Here is a 14,880-nt window from a genome sequence, read left to right as displayed (position 1 = left end):
CATAAATTTTAAGTAAATCCTTGTAAATCTTCAGTCGGATGAGGGATCATTTTTGATGCGATTTACCAAACGCATTTGGCAGCGAGATGCAGTTAAACCAAATCAAATCCAGTACGTTAATGCAACAAGAAGAAAACTTTGAGGGCTGCTTTTATGACTAAAACAAATAAAAAATGTTGGGCTATCGGCGTTACTTTGCTGTCAGAGAAAACAAGTTTTCTACTCGAACTTGCTTCTCAAAGCGTATGGCTTATGGGCTTAATTTTGCCAACAGACATAATGAGACGACAACTACAGAAAGTTGTGGTATGCTTCTGCATTTAAAGCTGTCAGATGTGTATTTGTTCAGCCGACTGCAGTGGGTTGTTGATTTTTGTGCAATAATAATAATAATAACCAATCGCACTTAAGCAGGTTACCAATGCAAATAACTATTACAAGTGGCAAAGCCGGCAAATTTATCTACCATTTTCACGCGCGGTCGACGGACCAATTAGAAGGCAAGGTTATCTATGAACGAAAGCAGCTGTTCTCAATATAAATATTGGGCTCAGTGGTGATACCTAATTACGAAGACCCAAGAACTTTCTTCTGTTGCTGGGAGATTTTAAGAAGACACTGCTAAAGTCTATCTTGACTCGATGTTGATTATCACCCACTCTTTATTTTGTACCAGCATAAATTAAAACAACTTTGTAAAGGAACGTTTTTCATTGGTTTTTTTTTATCGAATCGTGTAAATCTGGAAGGACAGAACGAAGAAGAAGAGTTTCTTTGTTGATTTAGGTTGCTTAATTAAAGCGAAAAGCAGAGGCGATTTTATCTGTAAATTCAAAAGGCTGGTATTGCTTTTTTCAGGATAAATAATAGTTGTTTCACTTCTTTATAGCTTCTGTCGGTTATTTCTGCGGTTTTCATGAAGATTTTATGTTCCTAAAATCGACCATTCCTACTATTTCACGACAGAAGGTTATAGCATAAATAGTAGTTTCTGAATAAAACTGACCGTAACCAAATTTCTCACCTCAAATCGGAACCACAAAAGTCGATTCAACATTTGAAATTGATGTGGCGCTATGTATCATAGATTTATGCTTTTTTAAGTGTTTGTTTACTTTCTGATCTTGCTGCTTGAATGTTTTCTGTATATGTTGGTGAGAAGCATTAAATCCGTTTCACAATTCAGACAGAATCCCTAGGGAAATAATCGCCACCCCTCCAGGTTACTTAAAAATGACGGAAAAAGTCGTCTTTTACAGGATAACAAAAAACTCCACTTGGGCTAAGAAACTATTCCGATTCCTGTGCGTTGTTGAAAAGTAAGAACAAAAGCCGCTCTGATGTCATATTTGGGCCGCTTGTGAATTTCCTGAGGCACATTTACTTGCCAAACGTACTTGATTGTTGAATATTTGTTATGTAAATGACTTTGAAGCAAAATTAGCATCGAGAAGGGAAATTTGTTAATATATGAACTCTTGATCCAGGGGGTTACAACCGAAGGTTTTTCCCTTGAATTTCTTTACTTGTGGAACAAACCTCTGGGAGTATGTGGAAGGGCTTCGAACAGACACTCGTATTGTTATGTTTCTGTTACTTTCTTCTTCCTGTGTTGACGCGACAAGCGAGTTTTGGGATCAAGAATGGGAGGCTGAAAGGTTGGTATAATGTCGTGTCAGAATAAAACCTTCTGTGTGATTTCTTGTTCTTATTGCTGCATCCCTTGTTTACAGGACACGGATTTTACGACGGAAATAAATATGATGATGGCTTTGCTGAATATACAGGTAAGGGAACTAAGAAGAGCTTTGGATGTCCACCGTGATTGATATGATCCTGGTATTATTTTGTGATTTGATGTTGCGGACTGTCATTTCTCTTTCGAGAAGCACTTCTAGGCTTGAAAATCAAAATTCCGTGTAAGTTCACCAGATCAAAGTCTCAATTGTTGTTGAATCGTTTTAGGGACAAACTACAAACTTTACAAAAGAGGCTCTTGCGTTTGTAATCTGGCAACAGCTACACTCTTCGTGCTTGCGTATGTTGTCTCTCGTTTCATTTTCCCTTCCCGCTCATTAAAAGTGCCTTTTAAAAGTTTGAGCGGTCTAGTTGTTAAGAGTACACTAAAAATGCCTGCTTTTTTTCTTTTGTCTCGCTTTCAAGTTATTTTGTAGTATTTTAAAGCTATGACAGGAAATGGGGACGAAATGTTTTGAGTTTTAGTTCATTTGCATCGGTTTTGGTACAGCTGTCGTGTTGTGCTGTTTTTATTGAATATAATCGTTGCTTAGTTAATAATTTAAACATTTTCTTCTTCTCCTCTTACTTGGTGTCTGATAAAACCCGTTTCAACCAGGCGAAAGGAGAAAAACTTCAATTTGAAAAAAAAGTCTATGATCGGGTTTCTTATGAATTGGAATAAATCGCTGTGAAGGGTACTAATATAACAATATTCTGAAACGGAAAAAGTCATCGTTGAACCGCCTTTCGTATTTCACGTCGGCTTCGTTTCAAACTTTTCCTCGTGCTTTGGTTATCGCTACAATCTCAGATCGAATCGGGTAAGGGACTTTGAGAACTTAATAAAAATTTTAACAAGCCCAGATTAGAAAATTAAAGATTTTCAGTTTAGCGAAACAACATTTCAATTCTATTGATATTTACAAATTTGTCCTAAACTTCAGCACAACCTTCTCATTTGCATGCGAATAGCGCACACTTCTCGTTCGGTTCTCAAAACAATGCTTCAACGAGTAGACAATTGTAGCCTAGTATTTTGAAATTGCTTCCTTTTGAAGATCAAAAGATTCTGATATAAAGTTGAAAGGGAATATATTAAAATAATACACGAAAAAGAAAACAAATAAGCAGAGGAACTTCTTGATTTCTTCTCAGGAATAAGACGACTAAGGAATCACAGCGTACTGTCTAGCTTCTTTGTGCAAATCTCAAGATCCCCCACTAATTTAGAGCTCTTAAAATCCTATCCACAAGCAAAGATATCTCAGTCACCATTTTCTAAAATAAATCAGTAGGCTGATTTGTGTTTAAAATAGTAATAATAATAATCTGCTCATCCCACTATTATAAAGAGCAGTTTTCTTTCGAGTAAACCTTGCATCCTTAAATTGATAGAATTCAAGCACTTGTATATTTTGTGGCCTCAATGTACATGGCAGGACACAGAGGGGAAAATTTTTTTTCAAAGATGAACAGAACGTATTGCCTCTCGCATTCGTGTGCTCAACGATTTACCACGCTGGTCTTTTTTTCCGCCATTCACTCGGCTTTAAAATTTTACCTGATAATAAAATTTTAGAGTGTTACTCTAAACCTTTTGTATTAGCGAATTTCCTGTGAATTTATTATTGTTTTATCGGACAAAACTCTAGGTTGACAGGCTGCTTTCTATAAGTGTGTTTTTTTTAATCTTTAAAGGATCCTCTAGCACGATTCTAGAATAATTGATATTTCTACAAGCTTGGGCATAATGTTAATTTAAACGAGGAATTGTCGATTACGTTATAATTGTGGCAAAGTACTTGTGGGATTTAATCGTATGCAATTCAGTATTTTGTTCATCCGGTTCGTTTTCAGATTTGATGCTCGGTCAGAAACAATAAAAGCCGATCTACGCAGGGGTGTTGATTCTTTACTGCCGTTCGTTATGGAGACAGACTAATTATCGAATTAGGATTTCGAGTTGGATTTCGATTTGGATTTTCGAGTTGGATTTTCGAGTTGGTCAGTGTAAAATACGGACTGCAGACCAGGGGTAAAATGCAGACTAAGGGTATAATGTAACTGTTGAAAAAGCCTAAACCCTTTAGAAGTGCTAACATAAGGCCTAATTAGGCATAAAACAATGTTGAGGCAGTTAATATCCCTGGTATGCAGTCTACAGTTTACACTGACTAACTCGAAAATCCAACTCGAAACTCCAACTTGAAAATCCAACTCGAAATCCAACTCGAAATCGTAACTCGGTAAAAAGGCAACCTCTTCGTTGTGTACAATTTAACAAAATGAAATTGGTCGCGGCTTCTGCGAAGTGAATTGATTTGGGAGGTCGAAATGTTTCCCTGCCATAAAGTTAATGCCACGTAATAAATCGAGTGCACAGTTAGGCCCAGTCCACACGTATCCGGATATTTTGAATCCCGCAACTTTTTCTTTCCGGATTCAAAAATATTTCCCTCCACACGTAGGTTGCGGAGACCATAACGTAAGACACCCGCTTGCCGTCTTTGGGCTAATTTCCTTTGCAATATTGTGACTTATTAGGGAAATTGTATTTGGAAAGATGAAATCGAATTGCAATTTTTTGAGCAGAGGAAAAACGGCCGAAAAGATAATATAATTTTTCACTTTTTGATTGCATCCGTCCTTGTTGAGATCCGATTTCAATGAAACCATATTTGATTGTTTTGGAAGGAACATTTTGCGAGTTTTGAGTGAAAAGACGAGATTACATAACGGTTTTTACTACCTTAAAGTGCTCACCAAAATTTACAGCTATTGCTTTGACATTTTATTTTTCACCAGTGCTTTCAGCTGTATTTGAGAGAGTAACAGTTTCGTGGCAATATTCCACTTTTTCTGCTATTAATTAACAATTATTCGCCGAAGGCGAAGTGATTATCGGTGAATATTCACCGAGACGAAGTCGAGGTGAATATTCACCGACAATCACTTCGCCTGAGGCGAATAATTGTTTTAGTATAAAAACACAGGTGATTATTTCAAAAAAAGAGAAAAAAAAAAACATTTCAACGCGAAATCATCTTCACTTACAGTGGAAAAACGACTACTGGTAGCCATTTTGTCCGTCGAGGTGATTATCGGCTGATACTCCGAGATAGCGAGCCAATGAGAGCGCGCGATTTTGTATAATCACCTGTGTATTTATATACTAATGCTTGTTATTTTGCTCACTTATTTGGCTTATTTCCCGGGTTTATATTCTCAATCATTTCCTCGCATTTCACACCTGCCGACTCAGAGATATTATGTTTGACTTAAGTGAATTGTCAAACTGCCTTTGGGAATGAGGAGCATCTGCAGTTTTCACCTTTTCTTAGCAATTTCCGAAATAAACTGAGCCATCGCAAAATTGAAATGTGGCAAAACAGCGACGAAATATATTGAGTGCACATTTGTCAGCCTGTAGCCTCTGCCGCAGACGTTCTTAGGGTTTCGTCCTTCGTCACGCGTTGGAGGCTAGTTAGTTTTTGGCTCTATATCTCGCATGTTTTGCTTAGGCTTACGGTGTCTTCTAGTATATGGCAGTTAAATTTTTTTAGGCGCTATTTTTTTGTCTGTAACCAAGCTTATATTTCTTTGATAAAGTGATAACAACATAAATCGGCGATATTTCATGTGGCCAGACCCAGTGTTAGCAAAATTTTGTTTTTCGCTAATTTTCTAGGAGCTGAAAAGAAAACTTTCTTCGAAATGCAGAAACGACGATTTGAAGCTGTGGAAGATGATAAAGGAGACGATAGGAGAGACTCCATTGATGACCTGTTATTACGTGAATTAACGAGAAGAGAACATGGCGTGAAGGGTGAATACGTTATGTCGCTGATCTAGTAAACGACCATACAAAATGTCAAGCTTTAGGTTGTTTTTCACCAGCCAAAGACGGCTGTGGCCACACGTTGTCCGAATTTTGGGTTATTTACCTTATTATGCTAAGGCCGGAGGCCTTCTCCTCTCGCCAATAAATTTTGGAAGCCACAAATAAATATTGAGACCATTGCAAAATTACTGCAGGCAAAGAATCCAGAATACATTGCATGCAATTGTCAAAACCGATAAAAACTCCCTCTCTCCTTAATTACCTGAATTTGTGTTGAGTTGCCTGAGTTTTGAAATCATAGTAGACAGCTTACTTCAAAGATGACAAGTTTTTCTCTCACCGGGGTTTTGCATGGTCTCTCGTGTTGAAACCACCAAACCTGGAAAGCAATCGCGTATTTGGCGTAAGCAATTCCTGCGATCAGGCTATGCAATAAACTGATATTGGTGTTAAATCTGTAGAAACCAGGGACGAGGAAACCTCTTCCAAGAATGGCCGATATTTTGAATTTGGTGACATGGACACTAGTGATGAGATTTCTCTGTCTGAAAAGTTAAAAGGTGAGTGATTGCTCGAGTGAGCAAGAAAACAAGTCACAATCCTGCACAAAAAAAGTTGAGACAGTCCCGTTTTCGAACTCTTGGAACATGACTTGAAAAGAAGACCATCAATACCTCCTTCCCTCTCCCCACCCAACACACTTGTTCCGGCAGGGAGAAGCGCAAATAAACCAGCCGTGTCTTAACATTGTTTTTCTTGGGGGTGGAGGGAGAGTCGCAATCTAATTAAGGGTTTTTTGGTATGGACAAGAAGGTTCAAATTGTCTCAACAATTTTGTCCATGGTTGAAGATTGTAAGCGTTATTAGAAAGATTTGACATCCAGGGCCCGGTTGTTCAAAAGCCGATTAATGCTAATCGTAGGTTGAAAAAGAACCAAGGAGTTTATTTCTCTACTACTAAATGCTGTTCAACGCTGATATTCGGCAAAACTTTACATTAGAAGACGTCGATCTTGAACAACAAAAATAAGCAAAAGAAACTTTCACCAAAAAGTTGAAACGTGAAACAAAGGTTTACGCTAATCATAGATTAAGCTAATCGGCTTTCAAACAACCGGGCCCAGGACTATAACGTCAAGAAGCTGACAGAGGACTAAAGAGACATAGCAAGATTAGCAGGGAAACAGAAGGGCAGAACATCTATGAGGAATGAAGACAGAAAGATCAGTGGCCAGTAAATGTGGTGTTGAAGCTTGTTTAAAGTGAAGCAGACTGATCGAGGGGAGTCTGTTTTTTAAATCCTTTCACAGATCAAATTGAAGATGGTGTTGGTACTGATCAGGACGACTTGGCACTTAAAAGAGAAGAACAGAAACAGACGCAAATGGAGACAAGAAACTATTTACCAGATGACGGAGGTAATTCTTTACTGATCAACTAATTTCACGATCAATTTTAAAATCACTGTCAAGTGTCGCTACATTTGGTTACCGGAATGGTATTAATCTTTATGAGGATGCATGTTATGCACATATTAAGTGAAATGTTGACAATGGAACCCACTGGGAACTCGGAAAAATCCGAGCCCGAGATGGATCCATCCGGCGCTCGGATTTTTCCGAGTTCCAAGTGGGTTCCATTGTCAACATTTCCTTTCATGTGTATATCATTATCACATTCGCTCACTAGGATGCATGTTCCCGGTTGAATTAATTCAGTTTCATGATGAAGAGATCAACACCGGTTCACACTCAAGACAGTCATATATCCGTGATTTGCATGGGAAATCATCAAGTCGAATTAGAAAATGCTGCATAATGACTTTAAGTCTGATGGTTGATCGAAACGTAGAATCACTTTGTTTATTGTGGAGCAAACAGCTCCACAAAGGCCACAAAGAAATAACTGCTCCGAAGCCTTCATTTATTTCCAAATTCATTAACCAGCTGGCGCATGCGCATGCGCTACTCGGCACAGAACCTCACGCTCATTTCTTTCTTGACAGATATCTTTGAGGGTGACATAGTGATGGATTCCCGCCTTCGATCATGGGTGACAGGACAGGCTGACAAGCGTGACGCCATCAATGACGTCTCTTATTTGTGGACGAAGTCTGAGGATGGAACCGTGAGGGTTCCTTATATATTATCGAAGGAGATACAAGAAGGTATAGCAACAAAGGGCTAGCTTTTTAAAGGGCGAAAAGCGTCACTTATCTCAAATTAACCCAAGAAAACAAATATTGAAACTGGTTGTCAAGGCCGCGCGTTGTTCTTTGTTATACATCGAGGGTGACAACGTGTTAGATGTCATCACATTTGACCTTGGGTTACCACTAACCCAGCATCCAACAATTCGTAAGCATAGTTTGATTTGAATTGATTTCAATTTATAGTGTCCACAATTAGTGTCCCAAAGCTAGAAGACTAAACAAATAAAAAGGAAAGGAAAGAAACTTTATTTTTCGTGTCTAGTAGTTCCAGCGCTGTAGCACTAATTGGGGACGCTGTAAGCTGAAAGGGGAAAACCGGAGCATCGGAGAAAAACCTTTCTGTGCAGAGTAGAGAACCAACAAACTCAACCCACATATGACACCGAGTCTTGGAATGGAACCCGGGCCGCATTGGTAGGAGGCGAGTTCTCTCACCACTACGTCGGCCATGCACTCCTACAAATAAAATTCAAGTACCGTTGTCTTGATCTTTGTATGATTTGATAATATGTGTTTCTTATATTCTATACAGTAGGTCGCCAGCGGTTTTGGCAATAGCTAACTGGTTATCTCTTGTCAGATGGGGATTTCATACACGTTTCATACATGTTTCTTCGGCATTATTCTTTCGGCTCAGTTCCTTCTGAAAATTGTTATTCGAAAAGATGCTTGCTGTTAACCCTGGGTTTCTTTTTCTTAGATGAAGACAAACTCGACAGCATTAAAAAGGCGGTGAAATCATTCGAGAAGTTCACTTGTATTCGATATCAGCCTTATAATGACGATGACATGGATTATGTTACCTTTAAAATAAACGCCTCGATGTAAGTATATACTGGAAGGTGAAAGTTCAAGGATGTTCAGATGAACACACTAAGATAACGACGAGTGAACGAAAGATCTGGGTCTAGTCGCTCGGACGCGATGGTGACTAAATGTAAACAGCCTCAAATCTCGTCGTAGAAAAGCAAAAACCACTCCCTGCATGAGCGCGGTATCAGTGATCATTAAGTGTTCCACAAATATACCTAGTTACGTGCAATTAAAAGAAGTGTTAACTAATGATCGCATTGTGCGAACAAAAGAGAAGTCTAACGTCAACAAAAACGTCACTTAAAATAAAAAATTGCGCCATGATTAGACGATGTGCTAAGGACACGAAATGTCCTCTGACTTGATTGCCAGGAACCGTCCTAGAGTAGGAATAATGAAATGTTCACCGTCATGCGCTTACGTTATGGACAAAAGTTCTCACGCACGTCTAGAGGAAGAAGACCGTTCAACTACATTGACTGTGTAGCAAGGAACATCAATCAAGATATAACGATCTTCCAAATCTAATGGCTTATAGAGATTCCTGGCGAAGCATTGTTAACTCATTCTCGGATGCGTCCGCATGATAGATGGACAAAACCTTTTAAAATGTTAGTAGGGCGTGCAGAAGAATTTTAAATTCTTTGTGAAACTTAAAAGGTGCTGAGACACAAGAGGTCATGTTGCAGGGACATGTTGTAGCGACGTGCTGCAGCGACAAAAAAACTTGTGTAGTGCACACTGAGGCGAGTTGTAGCAGGGACAAAATCACAACATATGCGCACATATGAAAATGTTGCGGGTACATGTCCCAGGGATATGTTGCAGCGTCATGTCCCCTCGTGTGAGCTGGTACTTCTGTAATTGTGCAACACCAATTTTGGGGTGATTTCGCGGGGACAAAATCACCCCAAAATTGCACATGTTGTGATTTTGTCCCCGCTACACTTCCATTCTACATATCCCCTCAGTTTGCACTACACAGGTTTTTTGTCGCTGCAACATGACCCCTCGTGTCTGCCAATCTTTATTGTTGTATGCCGTTGTCCTTGCAAACGCCTTGGCCTAAACTTCTTGATAATTTTAATTTGCGTCGTTAGGTGTTATTCCTTTGTGGGCAAGCAAGGTGGCAATCAAGATATCTCCATTGGTAATGGCTGTGAGAGACTGGGCACTGTGCTGCATGAAATGATGCACACTCTCGGTTTTATCCATGAACAATCCCGGCCGGATCGGGATAAATATGTCCATGTCTTTTATGAAAATATTAGAAGAGGTAATAACAGATGCATCATATTCTTAACCTTTTCTCGAGTTACCTGGCCTGGGCGAAATGTCGTTGTGTAACAGTGCCTCCAAAGCAATACGAACGCTTCAAGAAATCGGTTTTTATATTCTTAAAAAAATGCTTATGAAATGCATGTGCCGTGATTTATGGAAGTAAAGCAGCATTCAAGAAGGCTTGTGAGGCTCGGGCGAAAAGAGCACTTTCATTTAATCTCAGTGGGTTTCTTTGTGTTCTTTACGAATTTTAGCGCATCGATGGGGACGACCTTGAATTAAAGATAGAGAATGAAAGTTTTTGTTCCTTGTGCCGATGTTCTTGACAAACCCGTTTGAATTTAGCAATTTCCTTGAACAATGCGTTTCGGTTATTCGACTTTTTCTTTTCAGGGAACCTTTCGAACTTTGTCTCATTCACTGGTAGGGTCCTGATTTTTACTGAATTTCAATTCAAAATCTGGATTGTCGTTTTCCTTTTTTTTCTTACAAAAATCCAGGAATGGAACACAATTTCCAAAAGTACTCTGGTGGACAAGTTCGACGACTGCCGGCAAACAAGGAATTTTATGATTATGATGTGAGTAATCTTTGCTTGTTTTCAGTGTGTTGCGAATCAAAAGAGAAGTTGTCTATCCAAAGCAAAAAACTTGTGTAAACACAGCCTCGTTTACTGATCTTCTCAATTAGCGCGTGGTCACATATGCACTCTCGGTGTCCGATGACTAGATTGAATGAATGAATGAATGAATAAATAAATAAATAAATGAATAAATAAACAAGACAAGCCCCCTCAAAAGAATCCAAACAAGTAGGGTCTCCGTGCATTCAAGTATCAGGGGCACCCAACGAGAATATAGTTCAAAATCACTTAAACATACTATTGTTGAACGTATTTTAGTATTTAAACGGTAGACAAATGCATGTTTTCATCCCCTAAAAAATTTTCATCTGTTCGGATTTCCTAGCTGAAAGTCTAGTGATCCGAAAATTATGGGGATCAAACCTTACCTTTTCGAAAAATTCAGCCAGAAAAAAGGCTCCCGAAAATTCTAGGTGACCTTTTTAGGGTAAAAATCCGTTAAAATGGGCAATTATACCATTTTTCAGCTTTTCGAAAATCCTAGGAGAGGCAGGCAAGCGAGAAATTTTACAGCAAATGTTCCGAAAATTCTAGATGTCAAATCGTTTTGCGAACAGATATTTTCCGAAAAGTGATGTTGGGTGCCCCTGAAGTATGGCCTCGTTTATTGATCGTGCTCGGAGTCCGACGCAGCCGAAACATTTCATTTGCCTGCTTAGTGGCGATGCGCGAACGTCTTTAAATAAACGAAAAGCAGTTTTATGCAACCATTTCAAATTAACCCCCTTTTGTTTTTGTTATGTTTCAGTCTTGTCTTCACTACAACAATCACGCTTTTTCTAAAAACTTTGACGATACAATTCAATCCCTATCGGACCCAGAAAGAAGATTTGGACAACGCGACTTCTTTAGTACGCACGATATACTTCAAATTAATGATCTGTACGGATGTCAAGTTTCGGATCTCAGCAAAAAGCTTGAAGACGTCTCTTATCAGTAGATAAAACAACTCTCTCGCCATACGTAACTTAACGTTCTAAAATTTAGTAATATATGATATCAAGATGCCAATTTCATTAATTATGGAAGTTAATGATACTTTCAGGTGAATGAACCTAAGCCAGATTGGTTTACTCATACGAAAAAATAAGAACAAATCACGGTAACCTACAACAAGTTTATGCGACTGGTTACGTTGCTTGTACTTCTGCTTGTTTCGCTTGTGTAAAACCAGAAGAATCTTCAACTTGAGGAAAAAATGATAGTTCGTGTTCAAATTGTGAACAGTGCTCCAAATCTCTTGACCATCAATTATATTTTGAAATGAAATTTAAAGTTTAAAAAGTTAATGCAAATTTTTGACATTCTCGAGGGCTTTGTCTGCTTACTTGCCTGCAAACAAGCTCGTTCATGCTCGCATATGAAAGAGGCGGAAATGCTCCTCATCTCGCTTAGGGGTGTAAATTTCGGATTTTAGCCTCAGGATGTTCTGGGCAAAACGCCAACATATTTGGCTGTGAACATCTCTTTTTTTAGGGTTGCATGGGAAGAAATATATATTTGATATGTTTTAAATATGGTCTCTTTTAGGGGTCAAGAAAGGCTGGGCCACACCCAGATTAGTCTCCTTTAGGGGCTTAAATCAAAATTTCCGACGAGCATCTCCGCCCCTCCCTATGCAAAGGACCCCCCCCCTCTACCCACCGCGTTTCGAGGAGGATTCATATGTGAAGGAGCCTCTCTCGTGGAAAGTTTATCTTTAATGTTATTTTGCGCTCTTTTTTTCTTTCTTGTGTCAATGTCTATGCAAAGGAAGCTTACAATGGAGTTATGAATGATCGTCTTTTCAGTCCTCTCAGAAGGAATTGACTATTCGCGCCATTTACGGCGGTGTCATGCTTTTATTCCTGTCAAATCGAAAAAACAAATCCGAAACAACCTGCATCGACACTGCCACCATAAATGGGGCCACATGGTGACGAAGGGTTGAACAATGTGCAAATTAAAACTCTAAGCTTTGTTATCCATTCAGGTTTGGATTTAGAATGATATTTCAGGTGTTTATTTTAATTTTTACCGGAATAATTTTAACTGCAGCAACCCTTAATTTTATTTTGACGATCTTGATAAATAATTTTGAAAAGAGAGGAATTATATTATCCGAACCAAAGAGCAGATTGATTTGTGTTGATTGCGAGAAGCACATGAGCTTCTGTCATTACCCAATTCAAAGTTTGGAAGGCACAAAAATGTCGCTCCCTCCTTTTCTCAAATTGCTTGATCCTGAAACTGAAAACAAGTTGGCCCTGGCTGTGAAGGCCATTTTGCTAACACAAAGGTTTCCCTAGTGCCGAACGCCCTTGTGGAAGAAAAAACTATCCATTTGCCAAATATGGGCACAAAAGACTGGAAACAGAATAGGTTTTTAGGCATAAGAATGCTTCCACGATTACGATTGACGAGATGCTCCTCGATTGAGCGAACTATTGCCGGCTGTTGCATGGTCAATAAAGCTGTGAAAAATTGTTTTTCGTGTTTCGTTGCCCAGAGACACCCGGTCACATGATTGATACACCGAACAATAATTCAGCAACAATTCTGAGAAGAAAAATAGAACTTGAAGCAAAGACAAAGTAGCTCAACTTCAAAGAACTCGAACTGAGAAGAAGGAAAACAAACAAAGAAAACAAACTGTCTACAGTAAACCTATCTATAAATGATGATGCCTGTACTTGCTAAAATCCACTAAAGGAGGCATAAAGAGAAAAATGTGCTCTCAAAGAATTTCAACTTTGTTTTAATGACCGAGGGTGGACAATTTGGCGTGGGTCAAGGCATGGCATTAGTTAAAGTCGGAACACCATGGTTAAGCAAATCTGGTCACTCATGGATGCGAGAAATTTTGGTTATGACGTCATCGCACGACCGTCCGTTCGCGCGTTCACCTTTTCATGTAAGCTAATACTGCTGATGCAAGCGTTTTTTTGGCGGGAAGTTGAATGGAACCCGCGTGTTTTTTTGGTGGAAAATTGCATGGCCAGCGTCGAGCGAACTGCATTTGATACTTAACAATTAGACCCGTAGCCCGTAAGGACTACGGGTCAATAGCTCATTCAGCTTCGCCTCATGGGCTATTGACCGGTGGCCCTTGAGGGCGAAGGGTCTAATAAGTTTTAGTATCACCCAACTAGTCGGACAGAAAAAGCAATTATAAAGTTAGCAAATGCAAGTTATAAAACGAAATTGCAGCGTTGACACTGATTAAGAAATTTTTTAAAAAGTAAAACGTTTCGATCACTTCGGTGACCTTCATCAGTTACGTATGCAAATATGACTAACGATGGTAAAATAGGCAAGTAGGTGACAAATATGCATAACGCGTTGCCAAAAATATGCTAGAAATTCTTGAGATTGAGGTACACACGTGGAAATGCTCATTGATTGAGTTCTCTTCCTTATTAGAATACCACACTTCCAAAAACAACCGCTGGTTCCATTGGGGACAGATATGAAGAATTGATACGTTTTCCAAATCAAAGCTGTGGCCAGCTTTTTGGAAATGTTGGGCCAGTTGAGAGCTGACAGTGCGGACGGGTTTGTGCGCCACTTTGATGTTGTGTTGGTTTAGCATTCTTGTAATTTTCTCAGAGGCGCCTTTAGCGAAGGGAAGTACGACCAAATTACGCATGACTGCCTGGTCCCCCTGTCTTTCGCGTGGTTTATGGGATTTACAACTGTCAATGAACCGTGCCGGATAGCCATTGGCTTTAAGCGTTGGCGGTCTTTTCTCCGTCTGTGGACGGAATAGAGGTGGCTCGATCTAGCAAAGTTCAGGCAACGGCGCGTTTGTGTTGAACATGAGGATGCGAGTCGAAATCTAGGTATTTTCATGGGTTCCTGGTATTTGTCTGTATTTGTGGGCTTACGGTATACAGTAACAACGATTCAACCATCGGTCCGTCTACTGGTTTTTGTGTCCAGAAAAGAGATAGCCATGTAATGCCTGATGAACCACGGTATTTTCAAATGCAAGTTGAAAAAATATTTATTTGAGAATAAAACTAAAGAAAGCGTCATACTTTTCGCTACTCGAGGATTATCACTGATAGTCCTCTAGTAACACCATATTTTACCCCTGGTCTGCACGGTCTGGACAGTCTGCAGTCTGCGTTTTGGCGTGACCCGAAAGAGCAAGCACAAGCACAAGAAAACGGCTTAGTAAGACAATGATGGGGACAAAAAACGGCGAAAAGAGCAAGAAAGAGCACGGGAAAATAGACTAATGAGGGTCTGGTTGTGTGGTAAGCAGACCAGTAAAAACAAAAGCATGAATAAGTAATAATTGGGGAGCTCCGCTTTAAGACTTGCATAAAGATGTAAATATCAAGAGATCTTATACATTCACGTATG

At 39.4% G+C, this 14,880-nt stretch overlaps 1 protein-coding gene across 2 annotated transcripts in view; it reads left to right on the top strand.

The window, feature by feature from the left end:
* Positions 1-12,640, top strand: part of LOC138014995 (hatching enzyme 1.2-like) — an 18,088-nt gene extending 5,448 nt beyond the window's left edge. The window contains exons 1-10 of one of the 2 annotated variants that reach the window (XM_068861885.1): positions 1,180-1,658; positions 1,734-1,787; positions 5,429-5,566; positions 6,043-6,141; positions 6,892-6,999; positions 7,587-7,748; positions 8,494-8,617; positions 9,707-9,882; positions 10,388-10,467; positions 11,279-12,640. In XM_068861885.1, the coding sequence (XP_068717986.1) occupies positions 1,550-1,658; positions 1,734-1,787; positions 5,429-5,566; positions 6,043-6,141; positions 6,892-6,999; positions 7,587-7,748; positions 8,494-8,617; positions 9,707-9,882; positions 10,388-10,467; positions 11,279-11,470 (1,242 nt within the window). In that variant the 5' untranslated portion in view covers positions 1,180-1,549 and the 3' untranslated portion in view covers positions 11,471-12,640. Of the gene's footprint in view, positions 1-1,179; positions 1,659-1,733; positions 1,788-5,428; positions 5,567-6,042; positions 6,142-6,891; positions 7,000-7,586; positions 7,749-8,493; positions 8,618-9,706; positions 9,883-10,387; positions 10,468-11,278 lie in introns of those variants that run through there. The other variant, XM_068861887.1, reaches the window with a different exon arrangement.
* The last annotated feature ends 2,240 nt before the right edge of the window (positions 12,641-14,880 follow it).

This window comes from Montipora capricornis, chromosome 9 (assembly GCF_036669925.1).
Source record: "Montipora capricornis isolate CH-2021 chromosome 9, ASM3666992v2, whole genome shotgun sequence".
Classification (NCBI taxonomy): Eukaryota; Metazoa; Cnidaria; class Anthozoa; order Scleractinia; family Acroporidae; genus Montipora; species Montipora capricornis.
This window is presented reverse-complemented; position numbering and strand designations above follow the sequence as displayed.